This window comes from Alternaria postmessia (genome assembly GCF_024291825.1).
Source record: "Alternaria postmessia strain BMP 2775 chromosome Unknown scaffold_81, whole genome shotgun sequence".
NCBI classification, from domain to species: Eukaryota; Fungi; Ascomycota; class Dothideomycetes; order Pleosporales; family Pleosporaceae; genus Alternaria; species Alternaria postmessia.
Genome location: NW_026260154.1, coordinates 269 through 14,557, shown reverse-complemented (window position 1 = coordinate 14,557; position 14,289 = coordinate 269). Strand labels below are relative to the sequence as shown.

Sequence of the window (14,289 nt, the reverse complement as noted above, 5' to 3'; positions counted from 1 at the left end):
AACTAATGAAGTGTACTTTGCATGTTCTTATCGTTATGGGTGGAAATCCGACAATACGACATTTATATGTGCCTGGTTCTTCCACATACGACCATAGGACACTGACCGAAAACTAATTGTCCCTCGCGATCTGTCTGAGGTTACGGTGTCGTTCCGAGGTCAATTTACTGCTTCCGGAAACGCAACTCTGTCACCTTGGCACCCCACCACTACAGCCATAAATGACTATTAACGACCACATGTACTCCTGAGACCTGTCGTCTAGATGTGCGCATGTTCGCGTACTGCGCACATCTGGGGCCTTCTAGAGCTTGGTACTAGCTAAGCCTTGATATGCCGGTCGTGGACCAGGAACTTGAATGCCTCCTCTTCCCGCCCATCGGAAGAAAGGTTTGTAATGCTAGTGGCTTGATTGGTACGCGTGTTGGGAAGAGTGGAGATGTCTCCACACCCCGCAACTCCAACACCGGCGCTTCTCGTCACTCCCGACAACGCTTATATCGCGCGCAGTTGCCTTTCTGCCTTTTCAAAAACATGGGCTAGTTTCCTTAGAGCTCACAAGCATCGTCGTACGTTCGGACTCGTGCTTAGCATACACATGCTAACACCGATGGGGTTACAAAGGCCTGGAGCAACTTGATAAGAGCGCGATGGCCGAGCACGGCTTCTACCCCATGCTCCCGAGAAGAGTTTAGCGACATGGAGCCGGCGTGGACGGAAAACGGGCGACGTCCTAGGTTGGCAGGGGTAACTTGGCCGGAGCTCGTGGGCTAGCGTTCGAAGCGATAGCTATAGGACAGACTGAGACGGCAACATAGTGCAGTATTGAGACTTACACGCGAACCGACAAGGAAGTGATCTTGGCTTTCAACTGCTGAGACTGGTCTCTAAGATGTTTATCGACCACGTCTTTACTCCTCACTTCTCGTGAATATAGATAAGAATGTCCACTCGGCTTATCCTACAAGTTTTGGCGGTTTCATTCATGCTCGATAAGCACGTACTCTACGAGTCGCCGTATAACACCATGTCTAATCAGTCGCGCTACAGACCGGGCCGGTGCAATGCTTATCTGGAGCAAACAAGGGGCACCACCTCCCAGTCACCTTGCCGGTCGATATTCTTGAGCACTCAAGAGTCCTGCATAAAGTGAACGCGTATCATGAACGATGTTCAGTAAAACTTTTGTCATGGATTACTCGCAAACTAAAGACACCAAAGACGCCAAAGTACATGACAAGGAGAATGATGGTGGTGAGGACATTGCGATAGGATCGCAGGAAGAAGTAATCGATTACGACTTTTTGCGATCATGGAAATGGTCGACTTTATATCGGAGCGTGCTGTTCCAGATGGTGATGTTCGGGGCGTAAGTAATCCTCTCAGAGACTACCATCGGGATGCTGAACATGGTCAAGGCTTTCGTTGGTTGGCCCAGCTATGGGTGATGCTATATCCAATCTAGGAGGAGGCGGTCTGTCTACACCATGGCTAGCGAATCTTGCAAATTCGTTGAGCTACGCCATGGGCTTCATCAGTACTATCCTCGGAGGCCCCATCATCAACAGGATAGGAATCAAATGGGCGTGCTTCATTGCGGCTCTTACGATGCCCCTTCAAGGATCTGCGTACTATGTAAACGCTAAATTCGGCATCGACTGGTATCTCATAGCATCCAATGTACTATCATCACTCATTCATACAAGGGAAACATACTGACGGGACTAGGTTATCAATGGTCTAGCAGGCGGGTTTCTTTATGTCGGTGAAACGACGGCCATGTTATGCTACCCAAGGCCAGAAGAAAAGGGGCTATACCTTGGTAAGCATCTGCGTGCATCCTGAAGAATGATCGTTGTAATAACCTACGGCAGGCATCTGGTCGGCTATGCGAAGCTCCGGAAGCTTGATCGGTGGCGCGATAAACTTTTCTACAAACTCGGATAGAGCGTCTGCTGGAGGCATTGCGTGGTCGACATATCTGGTCTTTGTTGCATTCGGTACGTCACAGATACCTAGGCATCTGCTCTGGGTGCACAGTTATTGACAGATAGTAGAATGTACTGGAGTTCTTTGGGCACTGTTGTTGTCCCCTACACCCCGAGTGCGTCGTCGCGATGGCAGCAAAGTCGCCATGTCGGGGAGGGTCACTTGGAAGCAAGAATTCGTTGCTCTGTGGAGTTATCTACAAAGCAATAAGGTCAGGAATGAATCAGTCTCCAAAATTTGGAAAGCACCTAACACGATGCCAGGTCTGGTTGATCTTTCTGCCCTCGTTCTACTCTTTCTTTTACGGAGGGACAATGAGTACCTATCTCTCGCTACACTTTTCGGTCCGCGCACGCGCTCTTTCATCCTTTCTTATTCGTATGTATCGACTCTGGGTCCCGCCAACTATATGCTGACTAGTACAGCCGCCATTACCATTCCGTCGGTCGTCGTATTCGGCAAACTTCTAGACAGCCAGCGGTGGTCCCAACGGCCCAAGGCATGGGCTGCATTCTCGCTGTGGATTCTGCCACAAACTGGTTGTTTCATCTGGGTCGCTTTTGAGTACCACTACCTCGGCGATAAGTCGGCGCTGGATTACGGCTCGTAAGTTATCCCGCAGAGAGGCAGGTTCCAGTGTGACTGAAACTGATTTGAATAACAGAGAATCTGGAAGATGGGCAAGGGCATACGTGCCGTACCTTATCGTCTTCGTGAGCGGCTACTGGACGCAATTGACACTATACTGGATTCTTGGCACATTCTCCAACGACATGGGTGATTCTTCACGGGTAGGAGGCTTGTTTCGCGCGTTTGAGACGGCGGGCCAGGCAGTCTCCTATGGTCTGAGCTCTGCAAGTGGCATCGCTCCTGTGGTTCCGATCTATGTGAACTGTGGTTTGCTGGTTCTTACTGTGCCTAGTATGATCATGTTGATCACTAGGATGCCCAGGAAGCCCTTGAGTAATGTCATCGCTGAATGAAATTTGTATCGTGCGCGATGGGTTTTCACGGAAAGATTGTATACGCGCATGTTGCTGGAGTTTGGGAAAGCGTCTTCGAGGTCCCACCGCAGATAGCAACTATCAAGTCATTCAAGAACATCTATCATGACACATGTTGTGCTCTCATTGCAATACTGTATTCTGCTAATCGAACTGTTTTTCTATACTTGTCCGCATCGCTCCTCTTCTAGCACGCGAACAGCCATTGCTGATGGATATTGTCCAATAGAATTGCCTGATCACCTTGCATCTGATGCACCGTTGTTGGCGAAAGATAAGACTGAAGGGCTTTTGCAGGAGTTCAGATGTTGTCACACAAAAACAAAGCTTCTAAGCCGGATCGTACTGTACTGAACGGGTGTTCGCTTGCTGGCGGCAAAGTCTACTGAGTCCTTGTCGGTGACCGGCCCGGTGACCGGACCGGTCGCAATTGCCTAACGATCACCGCCTTGCGCAGCCACTTGAAGCCAAGGACTAAAGTTCCTGGCTTGCGTATCTTATCCGTCTGATTAAGGTGCGTGAGTTCCCGGGTTGGGTGCAGCAGAAGCGCACCTGCCTTGAGAATGACTAAGCGTGAGTACCTTAATAGCCCACCTTGCACTTGGACAGCCCCGTGAAACTACCACAAATACATGAACATGATTCACAACCTACACCTCCAACATGTCTTTTCCTAGTACTGACGTTAAACCTTTCCCGGTGGCGGATGCTGTTCCCTCCTATTGGAGGAAACAAGTCGGGCCCATCGACAACCATCGCAGCACTGAACATCTTCCCGCGCAGGCTGATGTTGTAATCATTGGTGCGGGATATGCTGGAGCATCGATTGTGCATCACATAATCGAAGAGTGTATGCGTTGCGACCGCCCAATTCCATCAATACTTATCCTTGAGGCACGTGAGGCCTGCTCTGGCGCCACCGGACGTAATGGTACGTATCATATGCTCTTGAGATCCAGTTTCAATCTCGCACGTACTGAGTCTGAGGGGTTAGGCGGTCATTTAAAACCAGATCCTTTGTCAAGAGCGGCCAGCGTACTGGAGACGCACGGGAAAGCGGTCGCGGAGCACGTGGCTACATTCGAGGCTCGCCAGGTCGACGCAATCAAAGAACTTGTTCGGCGTGAACATTGTGATTGTGACTTCGAAGAGACCAGGGTTACAGACGTCTGCTTTTATGAAGCAGGCCGCGATAAAATCAGAGCTGACATCGCGAAAATCGCTAAAGCGGATATCTCAACTGCGAAAGGGATAAAGTTTACTTCGGGCAGCGAAGCAGAAGAGGTGTGTAAGGTCTGGAGATGAAAATCTTGAAATGCTTCGTGGAATCATCTTTTTGGAGCGATCTGACCAAGCCCATAGGTTTCTGGCGTTTGGGGTGCAAAATCTTGCCATACATATAATGCCGCTCGCCTGTGGCCTTACCGACTTGTGGCACACTTGCTAGAAAAAGCGGTGTCTATGGGCGTCAACTTGCAAACAAATACCCCAGTATCGTCCGTCTCGGCAGCCGATGAAAGCACAAAAGATCGTTGGGTCGTGAACACATCGCGTGGCTCCGTCGAGACCAGCACTCTCGTTTATGCTACGAACGGATACACGTCTGCTCTCGTACCGGAGATGAAGGAAAAAGTCGTCCCAGTGAGAGGCATAGTAGCACGCTTGGCGGGCGAGAACGCACCAAAGATGACTGATAGTTATATGATGCGGTTTTCCGACTACGAGTACGACTATATGATTCCTCGACCGGACGGAAGTATCGTCGTTGGTGGCGGAAGGCGCGACTACTACAAAGACTTGGACGAATGGTTTGATGTATCCGACGACAGCAGACTGATGGATGGCGCGCGGAATTACTTTGACGGCTACATGCAACGGCATTTCCGTGGATGGGAGAACAGCGATGTACGCACAGAAGATGTCTGGACTGGAAGTAAGTGTCATCTGCACCAGCGCCCATTATTGAATGTTTCAGAACTGACTGATCTTCTTCCGTGTCAGTTATGGGCTATTCTAACGACGGGTTCCCTTATGTTGGACCAATTTGCGGAAAACCCGGCCAGTATATGTGTGCAGGATTCAGTGGGCACGGTATGCCGCAGATCTTCTTCTGCGCAAAAGCCGTCGCTTCCATGGTCATCACGGGCGATGCAGATGATGTGGATCTCCCTGTGCCGTACCGCATCACCAGGAGTAGATGGTATCAACCCAAAGAACATGTGTCTCTCAAGATGTGGCAACAGATTGCGGAAAGCCAGCCTGCTCAAGCACGGTTGTGACGATGAAATAGAGCGAAGAGTTTGGACCTAGATCGTCCACTTTTGCAATGCGAAATTATCCACTGATTTTCACACGCACTTCGTTAGCCAAAAGAGTTAACCGAACACTCTTTATCGTTCATTTATTGGCGATTCTAGCGTGTGCAGAACGTCATTTCGGTAGCCATGAAAGGCTCTCGAAGAACTCCCTCTCTGTGTTACCATGGTCATCAAAGTTCGAGGTGAAGAACGCCACGCTTCCATCCGAGTTGAGTAGATCGAAATCGAACGGATATCCATCAAGAGATATGTCGCTTGGCATGCTATCCACTGTTGCATCGGCTCTGTTTGGTGTCACCCTTGGGCCTTGCACCGTCGCTGCTTGTGCATTTGCATGTTCGGATGCTAAAGACCCAAAACGAGGGTTCGGGGACCTTTCCGCTTTCTTGTACCAGTTGAGAAGACCGTTGTAGCCCTCTTCAGCCGGATCGTTGGCTTCCGTGGCCACAGGTTTACTTGGTAATGGATTGAACACGTTAAGTCGATGCAGCGCCGCTTCCAGTGTCTCTAGGAGCGACACTTCTGAACGCGCAGAATCGCCCGCAGAAGCCATTTCTCTTATCGCTTGCAGACCTACTTGTAGGGTGCTTGCGAACTCGTTCGTACGGTAACATATGCTATAGGCGATCAAGACCAGCAAGGACGCGCGGCAGGAACTATACTCGGCATAGGACGACTTTGCAAGGCCCATATTGCCCGTCTGCATGATTTGGCATATACTGATAACTTCCTTCGCAGCCGCAACGCAGTCATGGACCAAGAAGTCCCACTGTGAGTGGGACTCTGCTGCTTTCCTCCGGCGTACTTCTGGGGATGCGGCATTGCCGTCATTGGTCCGCGCGTGACGGTGCGCAAGGATGAAGGGTCGTCCGATGAACATGTGCAACAGGCAACACTCCAGTCGAGTATGAATTAACGCGCGGTTTTTTGGTAGCTCTTTCTGGTGGTATGGGGTTGGCAATAATGCACCCCCATGAGGAGGTGACCAAGGCCCTCGCAAATCTGCCTTCATGCGCTTGATACGGTTCAGGATCGCCCCGACTTCGGCGTTTGCACATTTTCGGAGACATGATCTGGCAAGGTATAGTCAGTTGATTGTCTTCTGTTTCTGTGTATTTAGAAAGTCTCAATCTGGACTTACATTTCGTGGAGGAATGCTTCAGCATGCCTTGTGAGCTTGATTGATTCCAAGAGACCTTGAGGATAGAAAGAGTCATCGTTCATAAGGTGTGCTTCAGAGCTCTGAGGTAGGTCTGCATCGATATCGGATTGTACTATGGATATCGGGCGGCCGTGGTATATACCAATCTTTCTAGTAGGTCGAATTCGTCAGCACGGGAATGATGTGGTATCAGAGAGTCAAGAACCGACGAACCTTTCCATGCAGTACACTGTCCACCAAATACGACGCCTGATCTCCTTGGTTCTCGGGTCGAGGACGTTGCGCGAAACCTTTCGATGCATTCCGTTCTGTATGGCCACCTTGATAGCTAAGTTTAGATAGATGTAACTCAGCCCAGATGCATCAATGGGTAAGGAATATAGGCCGAGAAGCAAGAGTACCTGGACGCTGAGCAGCGAACCAGCATGGATGACTTCCGAAAGTAGCTTTGCCACTTGACGGTAAAAGCCGGATCCAATTTCGAGCTCCCAACTGCTTTGAACTTCAGAGTCTGTTGCAGTGCCCGTGCTGGAAGTCTTATGACGATCTGGCGATTCTAAATGGACATATTGGGTTCCGACAGCTAGCACCATCAGTACTACACATATTGCAGTAACATCCTTGGAGCGTAGCGAAACGGGTTTAGTGTATATGTTGTCTAGGGTTTCATCAAACCAGCATCGGTCTACATAGTAGTAGACGCTGGTGGCATGATTGAAGAAGACATTGGTCAAGAAGGTGGCAACAGGACGGGGTGGCATAACAGCAAGGATGTCCGAGATGGAAGTTGAAGTTGGATCTGCCTCACCAACGCGAATGAAATCCGGTACTCGCGTTACGTTTTCTAAATTCTGACAGAGATGGTGAGCAAACAGGAACAGACTAGGCTAGCCGCACATACCTGAACATTGGCTTTGGCCATAAGTTCGTCTATATTGCGCTTGATGTGCATGGAAAAGTTCCAATGGGAGAACTCGCCTGAGTAATCTGCACAGCGACAAAAGGTCTCGTCAGTGTGCTTGAGGGATAACGAAGAGGTTCAAGAAGCACGTACGGACTGTCGTGCCGTCTACTCGGTCAATGGTACAATCCTCGTCTCCAATATCAGGGCTGTCAGACACTTGGACATTCCCCGAAGGTTCGATAGACTCGGAGATGATCTCGTTCTGGTCGCGTGGTGGTGTCGGCGAAGACAGGGAATCGCACATGCGTTGTAGAGAAACGGTATCCATGGCGAGATTGGGAAATTGGTGTTTGACTATGAATTCCATATATCGCATGCGGTCCATCAGCTCACCGAGCGAGTCAGGAAGGCCCGGTCCTCGTTTGTCCACTGCAGCAGGCGCAACATTGTATCTACACGGTCGGCGCAGATGGCGACAGCGCCTACACGGTGTACCATCCTCACATTTCTCTTTGAGACGGCGACACTCATTACACCTATGCGATGCTTGTCAGCCAAGACTATGCCTCGCGTTCTTCGGCGAGACAGTGGTGGGTCTTACGCGCGAACTGCTCGTTGTCGCTCCTCTGCCGCTAGATGACGCTTCTTGGTGGGTCTTGGAGGCTCGACTTCCATAGCTCGAATTGAACAAAACAAGACTAGGTATGAGCTGGAGGGATTGGGTTGGCGGAAGGGTTCTGAGCATACGTCGTGGACTCACAGCTGTCAAGGACACCCACCTATTGAAGCGCGAGCGATAAGACAGCTGAATGACGCGCAATGCAGCGACGTTGAAGCCGTCCAGCTTCCTGCAGGGCGCTCCGCACAAGGCTTATCCATTATGGGTTAGTAGTAGCCCCGGCTTATCACAAACACGCGATACACCGGCTAATTCGCATCACAAGAGATAATGGCGAACATCGGGCAAAATGCTGGAGAGGAATAAGAAAGGGCATGTGGAAATGAACATCCTTTACTGATGTCATTGAGACTTATCTACAATCTCCTGCGCCATTTCCATGAGACCTCCAGCTACCACCTCTAACTTCACGTCACTAAAAACGTCGAGACAAGCTTCCTTCTCGTACACCGAGCTCCACGCTCCACGAAAACCGACTTTTGTGGCTGCTGCGACATCCCACATGTGCGCGGCAGCGAACCATTTCACATCGTTTGCTCCAAGTCGTTTCCATACAGCCTGATAGGCGGGGAGAGCGGGTTTAGCCACGCCTGTATTGTCGCAACTAATGAAATTCTCCAGCGGCATGTCTACACCGGCGTGCTCGAAATAGCCTCTGACCCGTTGCACATCTCCGGTGGTGAAGCACCAGACTGTAAAGCCGTTGTCGCGCAGCAACTGGAACGTCTCCCGACAGCCAGGTCGCAGCTGTAAAGCGGAATAGCCTTCGATGCACTGTTCCCGCTCCTCTTCAGTAGCTATAGCCCGAGGATCGGCGATGCCACAAAGACAGAGAGTCCGGTAGAATAGTCCTCGGAGAATGTCCTTGTAAGGCTTGTAGCTTTCGGAGATGGACAAGAAGGTGAATTCCAGCTCAGCAGCTGTCTGCCAGGTGTACCCGAAGTGTTGCGGTGTTACGTAATGATGGCGAAGTTTTGCACCCAAGACTGAGTCTATGCGTTCGTAGTAGGCGTCGAATGATACGCAGGTGCCGACGACGTCGAAAACTACGTGCTTGAGAGGCTGTGTCATTCTGACTTTCAGTGTGGTATGTAGTAGCTAAGATCAAGGAGTTCGACAGCGGTAGATGCAAGATATGTTGACATGGCATGAGTGACAGACCTGTGGAGAACAGACCCCTGCATCAAGCTCGGTATTCTAATGTCTCGTTATGGTGAGTAGCGGTACTAGTGGATGATAGAAGACCGGCCCGGTCTGATATGACTGCCGCAGCGCTCGGGCCACGTAGTTATCGATCGTGACCGGAGCTCACCCGGTTCTGCCATTGACACATAGGTACCTAGGTACGATAACGATGAGCAGTAGTTTCAGCGAACTCCGGACCGGTATCATCGTTTCTCAAGCTCTAACTTCCTAAGTTGAAGTGATAAGCTCGATGACCGGGCCATGTAGCCGGTCGGTTTTCAAAAGAGCGGTGTTCGATTGCCGATATGAAAACGTATACGGTGTGGATGGCCATGCGAAACGTGCTCTCTGTTCGCTCGTAGAAAGTAATCTGTTATTCTCAATTCCTCGACATGGTTTTACCAGTTATCAACCCTACCAAATCCTATTGGATTGAGGCTGCGAATTCGCCATTGCGCAACTTCCGCTCTAGCGAAGCGTTACCAGAGGAGACCGATGTGGCAATCATCGGCGGTGGTTACGCCGGCGCATCGACAGCTTACTGGATCAATAAAGTTTGTGACCGCACCAAAACGACTTGTCCATTCACCAACTCTGACAGGTGATTAGTACACAGAGAATGCTTCAAGACAGCCTCACGTGACTCTCCTAGAAGCTCGTGAAATTTGCGGAGCTGCCACCGGACGCAATGGTAATAGTACTTGTATCTCGTCCCTTGGAGAAACATCTAACAACGAATAGGAGGACAATTGAGGCCGCATGCTTATTCTCGTTATGTGAAATGGTCGAATCGATTTGGCCCTAATGGTGCCATGGAGCTTATCGAACATGAGATGGCTCATTTGCCGGCATTTAAGAATTTAACTGAGGAAGAAGGTATCGCGGAAGAGGTCTGTCTCAAGTTCGGAGAAACGTTCGATGCTGCCATGACCGATGAGGCCTGGACAAGGCTCAAGGGCGCGCTTGATGCCATGCGGAGGGATCATGGTGACGATCATGAGATCGTCAAAGTATGCAGAGTGATCGAAGATGCACACGAAGCGGAAGAGTTTACACAGATGAAGGGTGCTCTTGCTGCAGTGGTCCATCCTGCAGGGCAAATGTCGGTTCTTCTCAACTGTACTACTCTCTCACGCAGACTTACTAACGTCGTCTCAGATGGCCATACAAATTGGTGCACGCACTTTTGCGCATCGTTCTGCAGAAAGGCAATCTCAATCTGCAAGCTCACACCCCAGTCACGGATGTTTCAGCGCGAGACGCCGAGGGCTGGATCACGGTCAAGACTGAGCGTGGAACCATTCGTGCCAAATCAGTCGTCCACACGACAAACAGATGGGCTTCTCATCTTCTTCCTGAGTTCAGTAATCTTATACTGCCCGACAGAGGAACTATTGCGGCACTAAAAGCGCCTCCGGGATTCATAAAGCATACCGGTGCCCAGCATTGGGATTCAGTTGTCAACGTGAGGCTTACATATGCTCCCTTCACAATCGATCACCTGCTAACAAAGACAGAACTATCATCTCCAACTCCCTCCGCCGTACAACACTATCATCATTGGAGGAGCAAGGCAACTTCTCGTCCACAAGCCGGAAGATTGCTTTCCTAGCGATAAAAACGATCAGCAGATTGCTGGAGCAGCTGCATTCTACGAATCTTGGGGTCCCTCAGATGTTATAGGCTCGCCGGATGCAGTTCCAGCGGAACTCAGCAAGGAAGCCAACGAAGGCGGCTGCTGGACTGGAAGTAAGAGAACGCCATGTCGGTGAACTTGACGTACAGTTGGCTGACTAAACTGTAGTTCAAACCGAATCTGCAGATGATTTTCCATTTGTTGGTACGGTGCCACAGCGGCCGGGCCATTTCATTGCGGCCGGATTCGCGGGACACGGTAAGTCTACTCCATTGCTGAGAATTGCAGATAGGCTAATGAGTAAAGGTATGCCTCGCGTGCTGGGTTCGGCTGCTCACGTCACGCCTCTTGTACTAGAGTCGCTTGGTGTTAAATACAGCCAGCCCCTTGTTGCCGCATCATTTCCTCCACTGCCTCAACCGTTCCGCACTACCGCTGAACGGATTGAAAAACTCCAGGATACGAATCTCAGCGTGCTCGCTGAGGAGTACAAGCAGAGCTGTGGAGAAAGTGCGAAGAAGCCATTTTGCAATACCGCGAGGGTCATGTCTGTGCTTGCGAACCCGTCTTCCTGGGATGGTGGCGACCAGCAGATCATGGCCCAGCCATGATGTGAACGTGTGTGGTTTGGACTGAGACGAGAGTACCAGAGAAAGCATTATAGAAATACCATACTTATCTACATTGTGAAGCAGGGCGCAAACACCAGATGTACGTGTACAGCTTCTTAGCCTCTTTGGCAATGATTGTCTTTCTTTTTGTTCTACGTTCAACCCAACTGATGTTGCCACAATCTCTGATCAATCCACTAATGACTACGTCTCAGCCACCGTCCCCGATGGGGCGCTGGGACGATCTCGTTGGATGCACTTTCTGCTGCAGTTTTCCGCAGTATATCAGACGACAATTAGCTGTTTCTTCCACATACGACCATAGGACACTGAAAATTAGTTCACCCTCACCATCCGTCAAATCTCGCGGTTCCGGGTTGGGGTCAATTAACTGAGGTTCGTCTTCGGTTACCCGTTTCAGGAATCGCGACTCCGTCACCAACTTGCTGCGCACCCCACCAACACAGCCCCAAATAACTCTTAACAGTATTTCAACATGCTGTAACCGTCTCAAGGTGTTCGCTGAGTTAAGGATGGAATGCCGCCAGGATGGGGCTCAACCTGCCGCTGCAGTCCTGCTTCTGCCCCCTCTGCGATCCTGCTCTCTCTGCTCCCTCTGCAATCCTGCTCCCTCTACGATTATCTACGATCATTTTCACCATGGGACCCAAAAAAAAGATTAAAGATCTTTCGCATTTGCACTCTCTTGTTCAGCTCGAGAAGGAGCCGGCCCCGCTTACAGAGGAAGACGTGAAAAATCTGTTGATCCCTTCAAGCTACAAGTCGCACGCGTACACTATGAGCCTCTGGGCAGAGTATGTAGGGCCATTCAAGTTTAGACCATTTACTGACAGGTTAGATTCTCTGCAGACTTCTATGATCACGAAACCTATAACCCTATGTTTGGAAAAGCACCCACCGTGTACCGTATTCAGATGTACCTGCTTTGGCTTGCTGAAACAAGAACCGGTCTGCTAGAGGAGAAAATCACAGACACCACCGTCCGAAACCGCCTGTCGTCACTCAAACGAGCTATCAAGTTATTCACGAGGCACCAGTATAGCTCCGCGGAAAACAAGGATCTCGAGAACTACATTGAGAAAGACCTTGTCCATAAGGGGAAGATTTCAACAGATGCTTATAAGAAGCCAGTCGCCCCTTTGCTCGTTGCTGAAGATTTGATTCAGTTTCTATGGATGTGCGATGAATATCAGTTTACGCACCCACGTGCACGTCTACAGCTAGCTTTCGCTATTATCCTCATGACGTTCACGGGCAGTCGCCCAGGGGAATTCATTGAATCAGAGGCCTGGAAACACAGCAACGAGGGACTCCTGTACGGGGACATCGACCTCGTACGTTATCAAAACGAGACGTACGTTGGCTTCCTTCTTCTCATCAAGCTGCGCAACCGGAAAGGACACCGCAATAATAAGAAGCATTCGTAAGGAAGTACTCTTTGATGGGAAGTCCTATTTTCTAAGACAAACAGGCCTGTGATGCTTCTATACGAAGAGTCTACGCGATGTATGTGCGCAGTCGCACATTTCATGGCGATGGCGCTAGCAGACGGAGTGTTCGCGGACTGTCAGTCCTACCAAGATCTTGCAGCAAAAGAACTACCAACAGGCAGTCAGATGTACACATATCGCTACAAGCCTGAGGTGAAAAAGAGACCTATCCTCCGAAGTATCTGTAACAACGGCGTTGTCTCCGAGAACGATATCCTCACATACAATTGCTTTAACAACATGATCAAGGGTGTAGGTCAGCGGGCTGGTTACAGAGATAGACTGAGTGCATATTGCTTCCGTAGGGGTTATGCTGTAACAATAGAAAGTATGTATCACCAGACGCTATAATGCTATCGTTGGCTGACCATCTGGAAGAGATGTTGTCTCCGATCCAGAGAAGAACGTTGTTAGGCCATTCTTCGGACGAGACGGCCTGTTACTACGTTTCTGGTCTCATCGCCATCGATAGCCAATCAGTAATCTACGGGCGCGAACAAAACACAAAACTCATAAACGAGAACACGTCTATGATGTCGAAGAGAAACCTTCTCGCACCAATGCCTCCTGGATCTCAGCTTACAGATCGTGCCATACCTAAAGTCAAGGAGACTAGTATGAATATCACGGAAGTCGCTTTGGTAGACCGTACTCCAAGCCAAGAGTATGCTTTACGACGGCAATCGCGAAAGCTTGCGTACCGTAAGCAACGCGAGGCTTTCTTTGAGGGGGATCTCGTGGCAGTATCGCCTTCTAGAGAAAGGGTAAACCCTCTACGTTCTCCCTCGCGATATCTGCAAGCTCTGTGGAAGTTTGAGCCTGACCGAAGAGCCATAACAATGCTAATGTACCCTGGTTGCGCCACGGCAGCCGAGGTCGTGGCCGAAAGAAACAAGATCCCGCTCAATGACATACTCGAGCCAATGGTGAAGAACTGTCGTCCAGAGAAGACACGGTATGCCTATGCCTTTGCTTCACCCACTAAAGACGGGTGTTGTAGCGTGTGCGGACGTCAGTTTCATAAGAACAACAAAAGGTAGGCACCAAGCATTTTGTTTTCTGCTTTTACTAACGAAGATAGATCAAGGCCAGACCGGATGAATGAGCACTTACTCCAATGTGCCCGCAAACAACGCATACGGGATGCACAACAACACATGAGAAACCAATTCAACTACATCCATACTTGTGCTTGGAACGACTGCAACTTCAGCTTCCGCTCGAAGTCTTGCGCCATAAACTCTTCTCATGTGACGAGGCATCTCCGAGATGTACGCAGTCGCCAGTGCC

The 14,289-nt window shown here is 50.1% G+C and overlaps 6 protein-coding genes across 6 annotated transcripts; 4 read left to right on the top strand and 2 right to left on the bottom strand.

Moving 5' to 3' along the window:
* Positions 1-1,169: 1,169 nt before the first annotated feature.
* Positions 1,170-2,972, top strand: J4E82_009037 (uncharacterized protein; the record flags this gene model as incomplete). Its single annotated transcript, XM_051735266.1, has 8 exons — positions 1,170-1,369; positions 1,419-1,680; positions 1,729-1,822; positions 1,875-2,000; positions 2,058-2,200; positions 2,253-2,367; positions 2,415-2,595; positions 2,654-2,972. The coding sequence occupies 8 exons, from the start codon at positions 1,170-1,172 to the stop codon at positions 2,970-2,972; spliced, it is 1,440 nt and encodes a 479-aa protein (XP_051584942.1).
* Positions 2,973-3,656: 684 nt separating this feature from the next.
* J4E82_009036 (uncharacterized protein) lies at positions 3,657-5,272 on the top strand (the record flags this gene model as incomplete). Its single annotated transcript, XM_051735265.1, has 4 exons — positions 3,657-3,924; positions 3,988-4,277; positions 4,356-4,926; positions 4,995-5,272. 4 exons carry the CDS (start codon positions 3,657-3,659, stop codon positions 5,270-5,272), a joined length of 1,407 nt encoding a protein of 468 aa, XP_051584941.1.
* A 151-nt stretch (positions 5,273-5,423) lies between these two features.
* On the bottom strand, positions 5,424-7,705 carry J4E82_009035 (uncharacterized protein; the record flags this gene model as incomplete). Its single annotated transcript, XM_051735264.1, has 5 exons — positions 5,424-6,384; positions 6,453-6,623; positions 6,687-7,324; positions 7,375-7,460; positions 7,528-7,705. The coding sequence occupies 5 exons, from the start codon at positions 7,703-7,705 to the stop codon at positions 5,424-5,426; spliced, it is 2,034 nt and encodes a 677-aa protein (XP_051584940.1).
* A 693-nt stretch (positions 7,706-8,398) lies between these two features.
* J4E82_009034 (uncharacterized protein) lies at positions 8,399-9,127 on the bottom strand (the record flags this gene model as incomplete). Its single annotated transcript, XM_051735263.1, has 1 exon — positions 8,399-9,127. One exon carries the CDS (start codon positions 9,125-9,127, stop codon positions 8,399-8,401), a length of 729 nt encoding a protein of 242 aa, XP_051584939.1.
* Positions 9,128-9,633: 506 nt separating this feature from the next.
* Positions 9,634-11,488, top strand: J4E82_009033 (uncharacterized protein; the record flags this gene model as incomplete). Its single annotated transcript, XM_051735262.1, has 7 exons — positions 9,634-9,795; positions 9,851-9,932; positions 9,983-10,343; positions 10,400-10,706; positions 10,759-10,990; positions 11,046-11,135; positions 11,184-11,488. 7 exons carry the CDS (start codon positions 9,634-9,636, stop codon positions 11,486-11,488), a joined length of 1,539 nt encoding a protein of 512 aa, XP_051584938.1.
* A 660-nt stretch (positions 11,489-12,148) lies between these two features.
* Positions 12,149-12,936, top strand: J4E82_009032 (uncharacterized protein; the record flags this gene model as incomplete). Its single annotated transcript, XM_051735261.1, has 2 exons — positions 12,149-12,303; positions 12,348-12,936. The coding sequence occupies 2 exons, from the start codon at positions 12,149-12,151 to the stop codon at positions 12,934-12,936; spliced, it is 744 nt and encodes a 247-aa protein (XP_051584937.1).
* Positions 12,937-14,289: the final 1,353 nt, after the last annotated feature.